This window comes from Acomys minous (genome assembly GCF_964271855.1).
Source record: "Acomys minous genome assembly, chromosome: 14".
NCBI lineage: Eukaryota > Metazoa > Chordata > Mammalia > Rodentia > Muridae > Acomys > Acomys minous.
The window spans coordinates 59438599-59458035 of NC_140496.1; the positions used below are offsets into that span (position 1 = coordinate 59438599).

A 19437-nucleotide genomic window follows, 5' to 3' on the forward strand; every position below is an offset into this window, starting at 1 on the left:
GCTCTGTTTTATCTTGCCTTCTGAGGCTCCTTCCCGGCACGCTGAGATAATGGGCTTATAAGGATTATTTACAATAGCCAGAGCACCAGGGCAGGGGCTGCCTTGGATTCCTGGAGGACTACGTGGCATCCTAGTGCTCTCACCGTGGCTCAGAGACCTTCACTTCCTACTGACCTTGCAGCCCTTAGCCAAACAGTTGACGCTTTTGTGTCACCCCCACTCCACCCCCTCCCCCCGCGACTCTCTCTCCCCGCCCCTCCCTACCCCCCTGCCCCCCTCGCTTCCCTCACTCCCCTATAAGTCCCTACACTCCCCAAGACTACTTTAAGAACTGAACACAGACAGGGCTGGGGATGAGGCCAGGCTGGCTGAGTGCTCTTCTCTGCACTCTGTGGGAACCCAGCAGGCATTAAGACAGTGTGGGAGGAAAGAGTCACTTCCCCAAGAGGTGGCCCTTGGAGGTGAAGGGCTTCCCTGTGGATCTCAGTGATGCCCTGGGCTCTGCTCAGTGTGCTTTCAACATTTGCTGTGACCTTCTCCAGAGAGGGGCATTTGTTCCTCCACCTCCACCGCACGCAAAGGTGCACCCACACCTATCACGCACACATTCCCTCGCACGTCGCTGCTTCTCTTCTGGCTCTGCCTGCATGCTAAGGTTCTAGAAACTCTGGGCCTAAGGTGAGGCAGAGCCGCTAGGTGTGAAAATAAGGCTCGGTTATACAGACACACTGGTTCAAACTAGTTCCTCCCGTCCTTTTATACCAGCAAAAGAGCCTCTCTAGGTTCTTGGGTTATTATGACAGAAAACCATGTCTCTCACCAAAAGTTAAAAACTGAGAGATGGTTCAGCCATTAAGCACTGGCTGCTCTTGTAGAAGCCCCAGGTTCAGTTCCCAGCACTTATATGGCAGCTTATAACCACCCATGACAGGGGATCTAATATACTCTTCCGGCCCCTATAGGCTTCTGCACGCATGTGGTGCACGTAAACCCTGCAGGTACATACATATCATTTAAAAGTAAACAAATAAATCCCCCCTTAAAAAAAAAGTTAGGACTTTAAAGGCAGTTTCAGAAGTTACCCCCAGGCCCCTCTTCAAAGCAAACCTTCCTGCGGTGGCTGCTGGGTTTTGATTTTCATCCAGGTCACAGGGAGGAGCCCAGAGAATCCCATGGGCTCAGTCCAGCAGGGAGGAAACAGTGCCGTTGCTCAATGCCCTTAACCCACAAGTGCCATCTTTAGAAACGGCTTCTGTCCTTGCCTCGCTCTAGCATAACTCTTGCTACCTTCTGGCATGGCCTACGACACAGCTGGGGCAAGGCCAGTGGTAGCTAATGTTGGAGCAAAACCACAGGAGCCCCCTAAGAACTTCCCACAGATAGGGCTGGTGCTGGGGGACAGTGACCTGGAGCTTCACGCAGCAGCGCCTCAGTGTTGCCAAGGCCAGAGCAGCCTAGCTCCCGAGACCCACAGAAGAGAAGTACAGTCACCCTCCTCCTTCCCCAGCTCCGTCATCTCACGGGGGAACCAGGGTGACTCAGAGCCAGGCATGGTCCTGGCCAGATGCCCAGGCTGACAAGCTAATGCAGGAGTTGAAGTGCTCTTGTGCCAAGTTTATAAATGCCTCCAAGAGCTGTGCACACTCTCGCCTACAGAGGACCATTTGTCTGGCACTCAGCACATCGCACAATACAAGAGGTCTGAGAATTTCCATGGAACTTAGACAATACACAGCCAATGTGCTCAACTTCTGAGAAGTTGCAACCGTTTGAGTTAAAAATCCAACATTAAGGTGCCTCATCTTTTTTCAGAGGAAACCATGTGCTACGAGCCCGAAGTCTTGTGGATGGCGATTCCCTGTGTTGATAGCTGAGCTGTGCTTTGTACATAACAGCTGAAGAGACGGGTCCAAACAGCAGGCGGAGGCCATCTGTGTCCACATTCTGCTCCAGGCTGCAGGAACAATCTAATACTCAGAACTCTGTGGTTGATGTCGTCTTTACATCTTCCTTTGCTGTTAGCCATCAAAGTCATCTCTGTGGGTTAGGTACCAGCTCAGTCATAGCGATGTCCACACGACCGGGACATACAGTCATCCGTTCCTTCAGCCAATGCCAGTGCTCAGGCACCTTCCTTGCCTCTGTTTCTGTATCCTCCAAGTATGGTGCCACACAGGCCTCTTTTGGGAAACCTTTCACTCTCTCTAGACCCCTAGGCCTGTCCCTAGACCCAGAGCCAGCCCAGCACTGTGGGTGCTGTTGGATGGGTAATGTCCCACAAAGAGTTAGGCATCCCGTCCCTGCCCCTTTAACTCCTTGCGGAAGTACCTCACCCAAGGGACGCCGCCTTTATATCCTTGACACTTGTTGGCTCAGCTTGTCTGTTTGTGAAACCTTAGGCTTCCCATAGGCTTAAGATTGGCCAAGACGCGTTTCACAAAACCACTTAGAGGCGAAGGGGCCCGAGAGATGCACAAAAGCGAATCTTCCAGCTAGTCCTGATTCCTACACCAGATCATCTCTGGGGAAAGAGGGGGCCAGGAAAATCAAACTGGTGGGGAGCTTGGCACCGAGTCAGCACTGCGTTCAGGGAGCAAAGGCAGTGAGTTGGCCAAACCATCTCTAAGCAGGAACCACGGGGTGCAGGCTGTGGACACAACCCTGTCATACTCCCAAAAAGTCTAGAAATGAAAACAACCTCCTTGTTCTCCCCCAAATCTAATAATCAGACAAATCACAATCCACCTATTCTAATCTCCCAATCTATGAAACAGTTTTATTGATAACACCACAGACAACTCTAGTCTCGGGGAGGAGGGGATAATTTTATCTTAAATTATTCCCTTCTTGAAATTTCTTTTTTTTTTTTTTCTTGAGGAGGATGGGACTCTGCCACGGTACATGGGCTCCAAAACACTGGCTGCTATGAGGTGCATTACTGAAAGGTAAATGAAATAAACTAGGCAGGTGGGCTTAGTTAGAAATTCCACTGGGAGATTCTGAGGTCCAATTACCTCAGGCGATAGCAAAGACTGCTCTTAGTCTCTAAGGGCTGTGTCCGAAGCCTCATGGCTAGTAGGCAAGCTTTGAATTCTGACTTTCTGAGAGTTCCCTTTAACTGACATTTAGGCCAGAAAAACAAACAAAAACAAAAACAAAAACAAAAACAAAACTGGAGATTGAGGAGTTTGCCTTCTGCCTTTCCACTTTGACTTGTTTGGTTGGCTTAGGATTCATACGATTTTATAAAATTAAAAAAAAAAAGATTTTATAAGGTAATCTAATTTAAAGGGCACATGCCTCGTAAATGATACTGCCACGGCCTTGAGGTCCTATGTCCACGTGTGTGCTGGGGAGGGTGATCTGGCCCCTGCGTGCACCCGTGCCAATCTCTCTCACCAAGAGGGACTGCCGTTGGAAGTGAGCCAAGGTGGAGCCCTCAAAATAGCTTTCCTTGGGGACAGGAGCCATGCGAACTGTAAGGTTACAGCATTCTTTGACAGTGCGGCCTCCTGACAATCCAATTCACTTACTGGGAGGTGCCATGACTCACAGGTGGAGAAAGCGTTGGCGTGAGAAGCAGAAAGTCTAGATTCCAGACCTGAGCCTGCCATTCTGTTACTTTCTAGACTCTGTTTCCTCTTGGCCTGTGATGGGGAGGTAACAGCAACCACCTTATGCGGCTGCTAAGAAGATTAACTGAAATCATGGCACTGAATGCGTTTATAAACCATACAGCATTACCCAAAATAATATCATGTTACTGATAATGGGCCCAAGCTTTTTATAACAGGGGCTGGGGCTGGTTGGATCATGCCATTCCAAGGCATAAAAGCACGGTTCCATGGCCATTTATACGGAATGAGTTATGTTTCTTCAATATTTCCCTCAAGGACTATGTATTAAAGGCTCAGTTGTGAGCCTGAGTAGCCGTGGGGAAGCAGTGAACCCTTAGGAGGTAAAACCTCCCAGAAGGGGGTCAGGTCACTAGGAGTGTGCTCTTGAACGTGAAGTGACTTTGGGATCTTGTTGCTTCCCGGCTGCCGTGAGGTGAACAGCTCTGTTGGGCTATATGCTCCCCACCACAGTGCTTTCTCTGCCTTGCTGCCAGTTCAAAGTGTTAGGGCTAAGTGACTGTAGGCAAAACAAACAAACAAAGAAACAAACAAACAAAGCCTGAAATTGTGAGCCCTATGCATCTTTCCTCCTTAAAAACGGATCGCCTCAAGGACTTTGCTTCAGCAGTAGAAAACGGACCAACACACTCCCAGATTTCTAGAAGTGGAAGTGATCTCTGTGGTCTGCCAGAGATGTGAGAACCAGAGAAGTCAGAATCCATTCCTCTGAGAGCAGCACCCTAGGCAATTGCAGACTCTGAAAAGAAGATCATTCTCCTGCCATGCTAAATTAATCTCTAATTTCTGCTATTAGGTCTTACTGCTTTCCCCTCTTACTTATGGAAACATCTCATACTTGGAGGAAACACTCTGGCCATAAATCATCTCTTTTTGGCCCCCCATAAGTTGTAGAGAGAGGGATTGTAGTCTAGAAAAGCATGCATTTACACACACACACACACACACACACACACACACACACACACACACACTCACTCACGGGCTCACACACACATACATGTGCACCTCCACACATATTCCTTTATTTACTGTTCATTTGCTCTCCCCTTGATTGTGGGTGCCTTCTGCAGCCAAACCAGGACAAATGACTGAGTGCAGAAATTAGCACTTGCCTTTAGGATATACCCAGGCTAAAGCCTTTACATCCTCAGCTCCTCTCAGAGCAAGGGAGAGAGCATGGCTGGCCAAACAGATAAGACCCTCTTAAGGTTCAGCCTTTCCCAAAGTCAATCTGTCAACAAAGCAGGGTTTTTTTTTCCCCATGGGTGGGAAATATGAACCTCTTTCTTACATGCAACTGCCCACGTCAGTGCCAGGCCACTATTCTGATTGCCTCAGTGTGTGCTGCCAAGTGAGACACTAAACAGTTTTCTCATCATAGTAAAATCTGGAAAGACTTCCATTTAGGGTGTGTACTCATTATCCTTCAAGCCAATGATGCTGATGTCCAAAATGGTCCAGGAAAGGATGAGGAACCAGCTGCCCCATCTCCATCACAGCCAACGTAAAAACCCTGCACACCTGTGATGTCCCAGGCACTGAGCTACAAGCCAGACTCATAAAAGGAAGTTCACTCTTCCCACAGGGACAATCACCCAAACGATAAGCACACCTAAAAGATTCGGACTGGGTAGAACGCACACACAGGAAACGGAAAGAGGTGGCGTCCACACAACGGGCAATGCTAAGTGCCCGAGCTGAGTCTTAGCAGGTCACTGTAGGTCCCACTCTGTGGACACTGGGTTCTGAGAATTCCAAGCAGATGAAACAGCATGAGTGAACATGGGTGTTAACTGCTGTTCTGAAACATCTGCAGTGGGTGTAGCCGGGTCAGTGTCCATCACTGGACAGCTCTGAGAAACCCAATGTAGGGAAGGGAAGACCATCTCCTGAACTCTGTATCTTTCTGGAAGCCCAGAGTGTGACCTGATTTGGAAATGGCATCTTTGCAGATGTCATGGTCACTGGTACATGGGTGTGGACTGAGAAGAAGTAGGGAGACAGAAGTAGGAGTGATGCAGCTCAGGCCAGGGAGAGCCAGGATTGCCAGCACACGGCACCAGAAACAGGAGAAGCTGAAGAACATTCTCCTTAAAGTCTTGAGAAGGGTGGGGCCCCGCAAAGATGGAGCTCACAGACCTCTGAGATGCCAGGAGGGAGACCTGTTTTGAGCTCATACATTTGTAGCACTCCCTTACAGCAGCGCTCGGAAGCTGGTGGAAATACCCATTAAGAAAAGGAAGCTAGTCAAGGTTAAGGCAGGACCGAGCGCGTTGGTAGCTGAAGTTCTGTACAAGTGCACGGGGAAGCATGGCGCCTGGACAGAAAGGCACACACCAACACCAAGGATACTAGTAAAACCCTGCCAGGACCCCCAGCCATCTTGTCATCTCCAAGGCATACCCTTTAAGGTATGCCTGCTGCAGTGGCTACATTTTAGGGCTCAGACTAGATCTTCTAACAAAATGCCAAAATGCGGAATCTTAAATTAAAGTTGAGTCTGCTGTCTGTCAAAAACCCCCAGCCAGGGTTAAGGCCACCGTGATGGTTAATACTGACAACAAACTTGACAGGATCTAAAAATCACCATGGAGACAAGGCCTGTGAGAAATGATAGATTAGGGTAACTCAGGCGGAAAGACTTGCGTGTGAAGGAGAAAGGAGCTAGGTAGCAATGTTCATCTCTTTCTGCAGATGCAATATGTAGTGGAAGCTTTGGTTTCTTTTAAAAAAAAAAAAACTCAGTTACATTACGTAAATATGTTTTTGTTTTAATACCAAGTGTGGGATATTGGGCTTTTTAGTTTGTCCACAGCTGATAACTGGCGGTCCATGCCAGCTGGTAACAGCCTTGTGCAGCTTGAAGAAGGATTTGTCTTTGCCAGCTGGAGTTAGTGGAATTCTGGGGAGTATAAATATCAGAGCCCAGAGAGACTTGAAGGGCTTCAAGGAGATGGATGGAGGAGGAGGAGGAGGAGGAGGAGGAGGAGCAGGAGGAGGAGGAGGAAGGCTGTTTGTCTGTTCTGTTGCGTTTGCCATTTCCTGTTGCTGAACTGCTAGATACCCTCGTGCCTGAGATTGGTATTTTCCCAAAGAACTCGATGAGCCTAACCAGCTGGAACCAAGTCTGAAGAGGTCTATGTCCCCTGTCCCTTCTAACCTTCTTTCTCTCCTACCTAGGGTCGGGGCAGGGGGGTTGGCAGGGAGGTAGAGGCATTAAGGAACCCCAATAAAAAGTAGTTTTAAACTAGCGCATACAGCAATACGTCCAGCTACCTCATGTTCCTGCTGCCGCGACTCCCCCAATACTACGGGCTGTATCCTGAGCCAAAATAAATCCTTTCCTCTTTAGAGTGACTCTGTTAGGTACTTGACAACAACAACCAGACCAGTAACTAATATAACCATCAATGCCCCCGACTCAGCTAACTGCCAATTCTCTGTCCGCAGCAGGATCTATGAGTGAGGAGTCACTCTGCATGCATCGTCTTCACTGTCCCAGATTGGGAGAAAGACACAGCTGGGGCTACCCACAGCAGTATCTGTGTGAGTCCCAGAGAAGCAAACATAATTAGCACTTCCGAGTGCTGCTGCTCCAGCCAGGCACAAATAGTGCTTACATCTCCAGACTCTCTGCCTTTTAATTAAGATGTTTGTATTGGGGAAGGTGGCTTGATCAAGTACCTCACAGATAACAGGCAACAAGCACTTTGGATCTCAAGAGAAACTGGAATTGATTTATTATGTTTACTAACCCAGGAGATAGGGTGAACTTTTTGGAACAAAGTATCTTGTGACGCATTTCTGCGATGCACGCTGCCTGTGATCTGGAACCATCCACAGGAGGAAAGCTGTGGCTGTGGCTGGCTGGTGAGGCTGCAGGAAGCCCTAGTCCATGGCTACATGGATTCGCAAGTGATCTGAGCCTGTCAGCTCAAGCAGGAGGAAGCGTTGAGTCAATAACCAAAAGCTGCAAAGTGCTGCTGGCCCCCACACTGAGTACCAGCCCACGGGCAAGAGTCACAGCACATCCTTATCCGTAGTGAAGGCAGAGCGAGAGGCTGGGAAGCCTGGGATACTGGTGCCAGTCCTCCAAGTCAGAACCCCACAGGCCTGAGTCACCATGGGATAGTCTCCAAAGTGCAGGCTTGGGGACACCTTGAGCGCTTCCCCATGCTTTTACTAGCCTCATTTTAAGTTTATAATGAAAATGAAGCCCTGAAGGATATTCACTTTCCTACTGCAGGTGCAGCCACACACAGAGTATGCGCACACTGGGAAGGGTCAGTGAGAGAGGCCTGTTTCTTCCGGTCTCAGGAGAGGACCAGCACCAAGCTGCCATGGGTGTGCACGCTCCCTGGCTGTTATGTATGATCCTGAGCCGGGCTCTGAGTGGGGCAAGGGCACTGTCAGACATTTTCCTTTCATGGCCTCTGATGACACACAATCAGGGATACTGGAGCCCTCCCCCACTGGGTCCCCAGGAAGTACCTATATTCCTGTAGGCGAAAGCCACGGCCTGTCACTAGCTCCTCAGAGGGCTGTAGCTTTGTTTCAGGCCATAGCATGGGACCTCACCTCACTGTCACCTCCCCGTATTGTGTCAGTCCAGTCTGGGCCACAGTCCCTATCTGAGAATTGGCCTTTCTTAGTTTCACACATGACTGTGATGACTCATACAGAGATAAACACCAGAGACCTGAAGATCAAAGACAAGTGCCTGCCCAGTGTGTTTGAAAACTTCTTTCTAGACAGAGACCAAGAACGCCTACAGACATACCTGAGAGCCTCTGCTGGCCTTCTTTGCCCTTCCACCCTCCTGAGCATCAGCTTTGGGAAGACTATGGCAACACAGATGATAAGTCTGGAGTTCAAAGGTCAACAGCTACCCAATGGGATCCCTGATTACAAAGGCAGGGATAAGCTATACCTGGAACAGAGCCGGATGTGGTGTGATAAGTCACAGGAAGGTGGCCCCACTTCCCCCACTTGTCGTTGCCTTGACAAGCACAATCACACCTGGATTTATGGATGGGAGCTGCATGGCACCAACCCACATGAGCCCTTGAGGGGAACGCTGTTCTGGAAACACAGCTGCTTCTCTTTAGAACAGCTACCTTCGCCAACACGGTCCTTGGTTTTCACGCTCACTCTTCCCTGAAGAAGGTTGTCTACACCAGCATGGCCCCCAGGTAGGCAGCCTACAGCGGGATGGGTCCCTGGCAGGCTGTGCATTCCAGCAAAGATCTTAGGGAAATACCAGTGTGGCCTCCACGCAGACATGGTCCCCAGGAAAGCCTTCCACAGTCCCATGGCTCCTAGGAAGGCATATGCAAGCGTAGCCCTTAGGGAGACACTTTCAACTGCTACAGCCCTCTCAATTCCCCCCCGCCCCCAAAGAGAGTGGAACCCAGCTTCCCTTCCATGGGCACTGTGCAGAGGGTGAGTCCTCTGGCTTCAGCATGAGGCTGCGGGCAGACGCCATGCACAGCAAGCCAGCCTGGCTGTGGCGGCTCCCAGGGAGCAGCTGTATAAACAGCGCTTCAGTGTCCAGAAACTTACACTCTCATTAAAGCCACTTTTAAGAGGCACCACAGCACCAAACCACAAACGGCAGCCCTGAGCTTGCCTTGAAATCCTCCTACAGCCTGAACAAACCCTTTACCCTCTCTACTCTTAAACTTGCACTCATTTTTATCCGTCGCTTTTTAAGGGCGGGGGTGCGCATAGGGACTGGTGAAATACCGTTATTGGAAAGTAGTTACAAATGAAAACACCCGTTTCTAAAAATAACAGTTTATATATGAAACCACAGTAGTAACAGCATGAGGCAAAAACTCCAGTAAGCATTTAAAAACACTCCTCGGTGTCATGGCCAACGGCTTTAGGCCCTCAGCAGCCTCCCAAGACCATAGGTGCTAGTCCCTGGTGTGGGAGAGGAGCCCAGGGCCAGCCCCACTGCTGAGCCTGCTCTGCAGCCTGTAGGCCAGCTTGGATATACTAGGCTCAAGGAATTAAGACTTGCCAGGATACTGGAGTAAGCTTAACCCCACAAGGGTTGTGACCCCTAAATTGAGAACCACAGATCTGGGAGATCCTAAGAGATAAGCCTGTAAAAGATTATTTAGATTAAATTAGCCTCTGAGCATGCCTGAGAGTAGCCGGATTGGGTTAACAAAAGTCTAGAGAGTCACTGTAACTGTGGGTGGTGCCATCCCCTAGGCTGGGGTCCTGGGCTGAATAAAGAGAAGAAAGCAAGCTGGGTGCCAGCGTTCATCCCTCCTGCCTCCTCCTAACTGCAGATGCAATGTGACCAGCCACCTCCAGCCCCTGCTGCCATGACTTCTTCTCCAGGACTGAGGACAGTCTCAAACTGTGAGCCAACACACACGCTCTTTAAATTGGGCTTAGCCTCAACCAAAAAAGAACATAGCAGAAGTGACGCGGGGCCAGCTGTAGGCCTCAGCTCTACCGGACCTGAGAACTTCTACTTGGGTATCCGTCAAAGTCTTGAGCTGCCAACTGACATCTGCATAGCCCATGTGGGGATGGAGAGCCTCTCAGGATATACAGAAAAGGAACAAAGCCTAGCTGTGCTGCCTCACTGTGTGTGTGTGTGTGTGTGTGTGTAATCACACAGGGACCCAGGCAAGACCTACAGAGGAGCCACCCAGCTGAGCCCAACCCACGCTGCAGAAAGGGTTAGAAATAAAGCGATGGCTGTCTTAAGCTTCTGTGTTTTACACAGCACTAGGTCAAAGACATCTGTGGAGCAGGTGAAACAGAGAAGGGAGGAAAGGATTGGCCGGAGCCTCAAACCCACTGCCACAGCCCTAAGGCCTGGCCTGTATCAGCTGTGAATTAAAGAACTGATGGAGGTAAGGGACCACAGAGAACAAGCCGGGCATCTCTGACACCCGCCTTCTATCCACTCGGCTCTAAGAAAGAGCCGAGTGAATAGAACACACATGGGGCGTCAGCTAGCTCCTGCCGGGTGCACGCAAAGCACACAGACCGTGCTTGCAGGGCACCCGTGTGCTCTCACGGCACGAACGTCAAGGTCAATATACTAAATCCTCTGCTCAGGCCGGTACAGGGAGTGGTTGAGGTCATTCCAAACCTACACCATCAGGGGCTCAAACCCTGTGGCTCACAATCACAAATGCCGTGGGGCCTTACAGGACTTCCTGGAGCCCCTCCCCCCCTGCCCTGTGCCCCCAGCCTTGCCTCCGTTTCCTCATCTACCAATGACGAGAACAGTGCCCACCCCATAAGACTGTCCTGAAGACTGAGTTCTGTGTTCAAGGCCAGAAGGCATGTGACATCAGCTAGGGGCCAGCTGGGCAGCTCCTCACTGCCAGCTACAATTTTTGCTGGCAGTTTGCTCCAATATTTACTGAGTTTTGCTTTAAAGATTTCAAATCACAGGAGATATTGAAGTGATTCAATGTCATCTTAAGTTCTGTTTTTCCATTTTCTTCTGCGTTTCTCCCCTCATACAGTCAGTGAAACAGCAAAGAAATACATTACATTTCTAATAAAGTTTAAAGAAAAGTTAGCAAATCGCTGTGAGAATGGGGCCCAAAACATGACAAGTGCAGTGTGTATGGGGTGAGATGGCTCAACTCCTGGGACCTATAGAGACTACAGGTGGTGGTAACTGCAAGACGCTGCCTGCTGGGGACGCCAATCCGGTCCCTTAACCTGTCCTCAACTGGAAAAGATGCAATGCCCCTGTCCCATCTGTTCTGACCGCTAGAGGAGGGACAAATTAAATGGAAACATGAAAAGCCTTCCTAGCTCCTAAGGCATTAGTTAGAGGCTGGGTCACATCTTACATCTATTTAGGGAATTTCACAGCCTACCACAATAATCTCGTCCAGTTCTGAAGGCTTTCAAATAAACCCCAAATGATGCCCGACCACGAGGGAGGCCGCAGCACGGGCCTTTTATGATTGCTAACAAGAAGTCCATTTTCTTTATGAACCTGAAGCGTAGGCATTCTTTTGAAAACTCTCAAAATAGCTCAGTCCATTCAGGAAAATCTCCTTTGAAAACTGGAAGAAAGAGCTCCCCGCCACTCCGTACCTCAGCCCAATAGGTCACTCTGCAGTGAGGCTTTGCATAAAGGGAAAGCTGAAAGGCCTGGGTTCTGGTTCCTTCTGATGAAGACCTGCTATTCTGATATCTGGGTGGTGAGGGGGGGCGTAAGGGCCAGCTTGCTTTGTCCTTAATGCTCCCCACTTCCCTCCCATCTTGACAATTTACAAAAGGGCTTAGAAGTTATATTTCTGGCCCAGTGATTCTTCCTGCCACTGCTGGGTTTGGATCGGATTTAGCCTGCGGAGCAGCAGGTGATGAGACCAGCACAGTGCCTGGGGGAGGTGCCATGCCTGCTTCCGCTCCCTCAGCCCGGCTGTGACAGGACACTTAGACCTGCCCAAGGATGGGGGGGGAAGTCACCTTTCCTTCTACCTCAGAATTCAAACTCACCAGGTCAGGGACAAAAGGGGCCTGATGAAAGGAGGGGCAGTGAGGAAGCAGGGAAGAGATTCCACTCAAATGCCCTCTGCCACGCTTGTTCGGTACGTGCCGCCTGCGGGTTTTCCTGGGGACTTGAGGTGACTGCTTTTTGCAGCAGGCCAGGAGCAATGGAGCAGTCTGGTTTCTCCCACCCAGTTCTGCCCCTGACCCACGTAGCTAAGCAGTGAGACTCCAAAGATGCTGTCAGGTTTTTCCCCCCTACTTTCTAGGGGTCGTTGGGTTGGCTCCTCCCATTTGCACCCAGGTATCATGTGAGGGTGAGGTCAGCCTACACAGTGTTGGTGTCAGCAAAGCCTGCCTTAGAGCCAGGCGGGTTCCCAAAAGGCTTCATAGCTACACTGTCTGAGACTGCCGGTCCTGTGCCAGAGTCCCCCCCCTGCCCCCCCCCCCCCCATCTTCAGGTCTGGCACAGCAACTATGCACTCCAAAGCCACACGCCAGTCTCTCTCCAAGTGCCTGGGAGCCCCAGAAAACTCTGAGCTTGGGCTCTGTGAGAGATCTTTATGGGGTCCCCCTCTAGTATAAAGTGTAGGAAGGAAGTTCTCTAAGGACCCAAGGTCCCAGCGACTTACTTGCTTCTACGGCTTTACTGTCAACTATGGCGGATTTGAAACACCAGCTTATCCGGCACGGCACACTCATCATCAATCATGGTGGCAGCGGCCTTAAACACCAAACCAGCCTGTCCTCGGGCAGTATGAGCCGAGCCAGAGATACAGATAGGAGCACACACCAACACGACATTGGTTGGGCAGTGTGGTCTGACTCCAAACTGGGTCTAGGCCACCACCTCTCCCGACAACAGCCAAAAATGATGACAAAGCCAGTTATTCTGGTAGGCCCTAAGATGTCCTCGCCAGTCCTGGCTGCTTTGCCACGTGACACACGTCAGCATTCACTGCTCAGGACAGTGAGACTTTGAAGCCAGACCTCCAAGGTGAGCAACTTAGTTATTTTTATATCGCTGTGAAGAGACACCACAACCAAGGCAATTGATAAAAGAGAGCATTTACTTTCGGGGGTCACAGTTCCAGAGGGAGAGAGTCCATGGCCATCACAACAGGGAGCGTGCAGCTGAGAGCTTACATCTCTCTCAGCCAGAGGCAGAGAGAAGAGAGAGATAATTGGAAATAAGAAATAAGCAGAATTAAATAATAAGTAAGTGGAAATAAATAAGTAAGTGGGAACCTCAAAGCCCACCCTCAGTGACATATTCCTCCAACAAGGCCACACCCCCTATTCCTTCCCAAACAGTTCCAACAACTGGGGACACCCCATTCAAATACATGAGCCTATGGGGCCCTTTCTCATTCAAATCACCATAGTGGCTCATTCACCCAGGGCCACATGACTGTCAACTGTGTGTCATGCTCCATGCCAGGCACCAAGGATGCCAGGAGGAGTCAGTCAGACACAGCTTATATCCTCAGGGATCTCAAAACATATAGAATGGAACAGATGGAGGAGTGAGATACTACACGGCAGGAGAGATGTCATCACTGGATCATTAATTCAGCCCCGCCCCATGACACTAGAGGGATTCCAAGAAAGGCTGCACACAGGATGCTGTGTAAAGTGCGTGCACCCTCTACCCAGAGTCTCCATTCATAACACTGAATACATAACATCACACAAGGTTTTGTTATAATATCTGGCATAGGGTGCTTACCTTCATTTATTTATAAAACAAAATGATGATTCTCACCCTTTCAGTTCACCACACAATAAAACTCTAACTTTATGCACAAATTTAAATGAGTTTTAACCTTTCTCACACAAACATTTTCAAAACACCCAATCCTTACACATTGGTATGTAGCCTTTTTTTTTTTTTTTTTTTTTTTTTTTTTTGAGATAGGGTCTCTCTACATAGCTCTGGCTGGCCTCGAACTCACAGAGATCTGCCTGTCCCTGGCTGGAGCCTGATTTTTTTTTTTTTTATTAGTTGCCAGGATGACTACATATGACCAAATCAGGATATCTCTGAGAATGTAAACAAAAAGGAAGAGCTAATAATCCCAACTGAGGGATCAAAGGACACCAGATAGACTGTTTTATAAAATGGTGTTATAGTTGAAAATACAGAGCTCATGCATGTGCTATTTGTTGTGCAAAGTGATACACTTCATAGTACTGTTTTTGATCAAATGCCTCACACACTTTAACCTCCCACAATACCCAGAGCCCTCCCTCATTCCCCCTCCCACACCTCCACTTCCCTTTCCTAAATGGGTCTCCTCCTATTTTCATATGTGTATGTGCATTATATATATATATACATATCTTAGGTTCTGTATAAGAAGAAATGTGATTGTCTGTCTTGTAGGTCTAGCTTACTTTGCTTTACAAAATCATCTCCAATTCTGTTCTTTTTTTTTTTTTTTTTAGACAGGGTTTCTCTGTGTATCCTTGGCTGTCTTGGACTTGCTCTGTAGACCAGGCTGGCCTCGAACTCACAGCAATCTGCCTGCCTCTGCCTCCCAAGTGCTGGGATTAAAGGCGTGAGCCACCGCTGCCTGGCATAATTGTATTCTTTATAGCTAAATAAAACTCTATTACATATATATGTATATACATTTACATATGCATATACTACATTTTTTATCCCTTCATCTGCTGGTGGACAATTAGGATGATTCCAAAGCTTAGCTATAATAAGTACCTGATACATCATTTTGGACAAAACGGAATTACTAGTCACCTTATCCATTCATTATCTATAAGCCAAATCCAAAGTCAAAGTAGGGTGCCATCACTAAGCCTGTCTTTTTTGCACGACTACGGGAACCCTAGACAAGGTAAGAGAATGAGTCCAGCAAAACCCTGGACCTAGCTGAGATTTCCACTGCGAAGGCATGGATGCCCCTCGCCTCACACAGCCCGCCGTCCTAGAACCAGAGAGAGGCAGGCCCTAGTCTTACCATGTACATCTGGGACTGCTCCTCACCCCTGCCGGCTGAGAAGCAGCCATCCTCTAGAGTCACTGGTCATCCTTTCTGCTTGCTCGGTGTTCGTGCCTCTTACCTCAGGTGTCCCAGGCTGTAGAACCGGGACTCTCCATCAGTGGAGCGGACCACCTGCAGCGTGAACATGGGCTGTAGCTGCCTCAGTTCCAGCAGGACGATGGCCAGGTAGTGGATGAAAAGCAGCGCGTCCACAAGGGAGACTGCGTATTGCACAATGTCCTTGTAATTCTGGTCCCGAGAGTCCAAAATGCGGACCCCATAAAAAAGCCAATAGGAAACCACAAAAAGAAAGATGAGGACCAACAGCAGGGCTCGGAACACGAACACACGGGGCACGTCTGCTCTTTGCTTGCGGAAGAAGAGTGCCCAGGTCCCGATGAGCAAAATAAGCAGTTTGAACGACACAGAAATGAGAAGTCCCTCACAGATGGCGCCACAGGGTTTCAGCTCCTCCCTCCACAGGATCTGGGGTAGCAGGATGAAGGCGATGGGGGTGAGGAAGACAAGAAGTCCAAGGAACGAGGCGACGGTGAGGCCCAGATAGCGCTTGCAATCCAGCCCCACACTGTCCTCCATGTCTTTGCTAATCCTGGCAATGTCCTCTTGGGATATACTGTGCTCCGAGGTACCTGTGATGGCTGTGGTGGTCTCTCCCCAGTTGTCATCCTATTGACAGAGAAGACAGTGAGGGTGACTTATAAAAGCCACGACAAGATAAGATAGATGCTTTTGTTACTCAACTTTTTTCAAAAATGGAAATAGAATAGTTTTTGGTACAGGGACATTTTTAAGTTTAGCGATTTTCGCTGGAATTTTAAAATGTATTCTATATTTGCCCTTTGAACAAAGAAAACACAATTCAACATTTGAATTTGTGGGGCGGGTGTGTGTGTGTGTGTGTGTGTGTGTGTGTGTGTGTGTGTGTGTGAGAGAGAGATTCTTTTCTATGATACGTTGTCATCCCTTGTATTGAAAAGGCCTGAAAAGGCGAGGAGCCTGGGCCTTTCCTCTCTGACATAACTAGGCGTTGTTAGACTGCGCTGTGCTGACTGCGCATGCTACAGGAGAGCACCCACTCTTACACCAGTCAGCCCCTCCCATGCTAAGCTCTAGGCTTACAAAGTCCAAGTCTAGACTCTTTAGTAGCCCCACAGAGCAGAGAGCATAGAAAAGGAATTCTCAGCACCGAGGGCAAGCCCACCTACAGCTGGGAGCCACACTATCTGCACTTCTGTATGGCATTTATAGGACTCCCTTCAGTAAGGAGCGACATTAAGAATTCTTTGACATCATTTCTCAATGACTAAAGAAAATTCAAAACTCTTATCAATAGCCAGAACAGCCCCCAAATTCTTTCTAAAACATGTTTTCATGACAAACTGAACGAGGGCACAGGAATATCAGGGTGGTATCTCTTTAGCTCCATTACGTTCTCCTGCAAAGCTTCTAGGCAGTTGCTGGCAAGGGTACTCAGTCTGGTCATTCAACAAGAGTCTGTTGCTAGGCTGCCAAATACTTCTGCCGTTTCCAGGACCCCATCTCAGAGCACACAGAGCCCAGGACGCACCAGAACCCATGTGAGCTCCACACGTATGATTTAACTAGGAAAGTAGTCACAGAAAGTAGCAAAATGGTGGCAGGAGGACACGGGCTAATGACAGATGGAGTTTCAGTTCATAGATAAAACAGCACCACGGATCACTCATAACCAAACAAACCGCTTTTGCACTCACGTGTAGATCCTAGCAGTGAATGTCGAGATTTGTGTGTTTAATTTGGAGGACCCATAGGATCCAGGAAGCTAGAGAGGGAGCCACCGGTGGGGAGGAGAAGCAAAGGTCTTAAAGGAGGGGAACTGTAGGACACAGGTAATAGAAAAAGGGGCAGGGGAGACAGACGGGGAAGTTTAAGTGGGGGGAGAGGTTCGGTTGAGGGACGACCACTATTTCATAAACCTTACATAAACATGTATTCATATAAAAGAGCTCAAAAGGAATCGCCCTACACAAGGCATAAAGCTCCTCCCAGAAGCCACAGGTTAATAAATAAAAAGCTCGGTGCTGGGTGTGCCCACCAGAACATCACGCTAAGACCTTATTGGCTGAAGACTTCACACCCTTTCTTTGGTCATAGGAAATGGAGAAATCAAGTAGGTCCTGACAAGGAGTCTCCCTCCCTGCTGGCTAGCTTTCCTAGTGCAGTAAGATGCTATGCAGGCTTCTCGGGGGCTGGGGGTGGGGTCATCTCTAGTCTTACTCAGCTGTGAACTCTCTAAGCTGCAATAAAGATGCCCATGGCTTCCATAGTGGCATGAACATCATGAGGGTAACCAACAGCTTTCTGCTTGTACTGAAAGCCTGCTCCACAGGCAGAAACATACCTAGCACTGTATGTACATCTGGCCAAAAACCCATGGTCGGGGAGCTCACAGACCTCAGGGCGCTCCACTACTGTCATTCTGCTAAACAGCCAGAGCACCATAGCTCCTTACCTATAGGTTAGTGTAGCTCTCGGACCCCATCGGAAAGGTTTCTTTGTGCAGTAGAGTGCCAGTTAACACAGACATTTAGAACTGAGAGTATCATATCCCTTCTGTATGAGGCTCGGGGACTGTTGCAGAAGAGGCGATGAAGATTGTAAGGGCCAGAATGGAGGGAGGACCCAGGGAAAACCGGAATCTCTGGGACATGCCAGACCCTGAACCCATGAACTCACAGCAGCTGTGGTTGCCTGTGCAAAATCAAGCCATCGAGTGGGGGAAGCGGCTCGTGAGTCCCCACTCCTAGCTGAGGAGCTACTGACAATTAGTGTATTCTGGGGAGGGAACGTTGGTTTTCTTTAAAGGTTTGGCCCATGGTAGGTCCACAGCACTCCAGTGGATGACTCAGATCAAAACATACACTGGACTAGATAAATTCTTAAAATTGGACTAGGTTAAGTTCTTCCAAAAAAAAAAAAAAAGCTGGCATATAGTTGGGAGGGGTGAGAAGTTGAGAGTAGACCTGGGGAAAGTTTTTAGGAGGCGTGCATCTGATCAAAATACGCACGTATGAAATTCTCAAAGAATTGATAAAAAACATTACGTTTCATTTTTAAAAGATCCAGGAAAGAAATAACGTTTTATCACTAAAAGATAAACCATAATTTATGAATGCGTGAGCGTCATTAGGGGTGGGTGGTAAAGATTTCAATCTAGGAACACAGAGGCCATCAACTTGGGAAGTCAGAAGTGTCACAGCGCATGAGACAATGGCCACAGACAATGGGTAGAAGCAGCCAGATCCCTCAGGCACTGCTGGCAGGAGATTAAAATGGCTCAACATCACCACCAAACTGGCCTCAGACTTTCACAGTGATTTAACTGTAAGGCCCAGCCACTAACTCCTAGGTTTTTACCAAAAGTTAATGGAAATATGGCCACAAAAGACTATAAAAATATTCATAAGAGCTTAATCCATCACAGTTAGAACATATGCACCTCAAATGTCCACCCGCCAGGAGAGCAGAGACCAAACTGTGGTCAATGCAATGGAATACCAGTCAGCAGAAATAATAAAGAGTGAGCTGTTGAAACACACAGAACATGGATACATATCAAAATCATCATGCTGAGTGGGGAAAAACTCATATGATTCCAATTACCTTCAACTCTACGACAAGCAAAACCAATCCACTGAGATGAGGCTCAAAATACCAGTCACCCTGCAGAGGTGGGGATGGGGGGCGGAGCCGAGGAGGAAGAGCCAGCAGAATGCTTTGCGCTATGGGGTGTGGGTTCATCTGTTGAAACTTACCAAAGTGTACTCCTGAGAACTACTTGGTTTCTGTGTCTAAGTTTAGGTCAGTTAAAAGAAAAAGGACATCAGGAAGAGAAAACAAACCACAAGACATACAACTTGCTTTAATATAAGATGAGCTCACAGGCTATTGAAAGCAGTTGGCTTTGCAGTCATTGTTTCAGAAGACAGATGCTGGTTTCTGCGTACATTGACTGATATCCCTGCTGAGGTAACCATTACTAATATGTCGACATTCTGTTGTGTAATACCGCTGCTCTGACACGGCAGTGCATCCAGTTTCCTGCCAGAGAGGTGCTAACTAAATGCCTGGTCATTTTAAGAACCTATGCACAACTCTGTCTTAAAAAGTATAGCTCTACAAAGGCTTTTCTCAGTTTTGAGGTCTTCGTGGAATGGGGGTGAATCTAAACAATCTAATCCCGTAGATTCTCAGAAGCTGAGGCCAACAAAAGCTTTGTTCCTCCAGGTAACAGGGCCAGTGAGACACAC

At 48.6% G+C, this 19437-nt stretch overlaps 1 protein-coding gene across 3 annotated transcripts in view; it reads right to left on the reverse strand.

Annotated features, from left to right (window-relative positions):
- Positions 1-19437, reverse strand: part of VANGL1 (VANGL planar cell polarity protein 1) — a 47642-nt gene that overhangs the window by 11054 nt on the left and 17151 nt on the right. For all 3 annotated transcript variants that reach the window (XM_084756189.1, XM_084756191.1, XM_084756190.1), the window contains exon 4: positions 15207-15814. In XM_084756189.1, coding sequence (XP_084612315.1) covers positions 15207-15814 — 608 coding nt within the window. The remainder of the gene's footprint in view (positions 1-15206; positions 15815-19437) is intronic.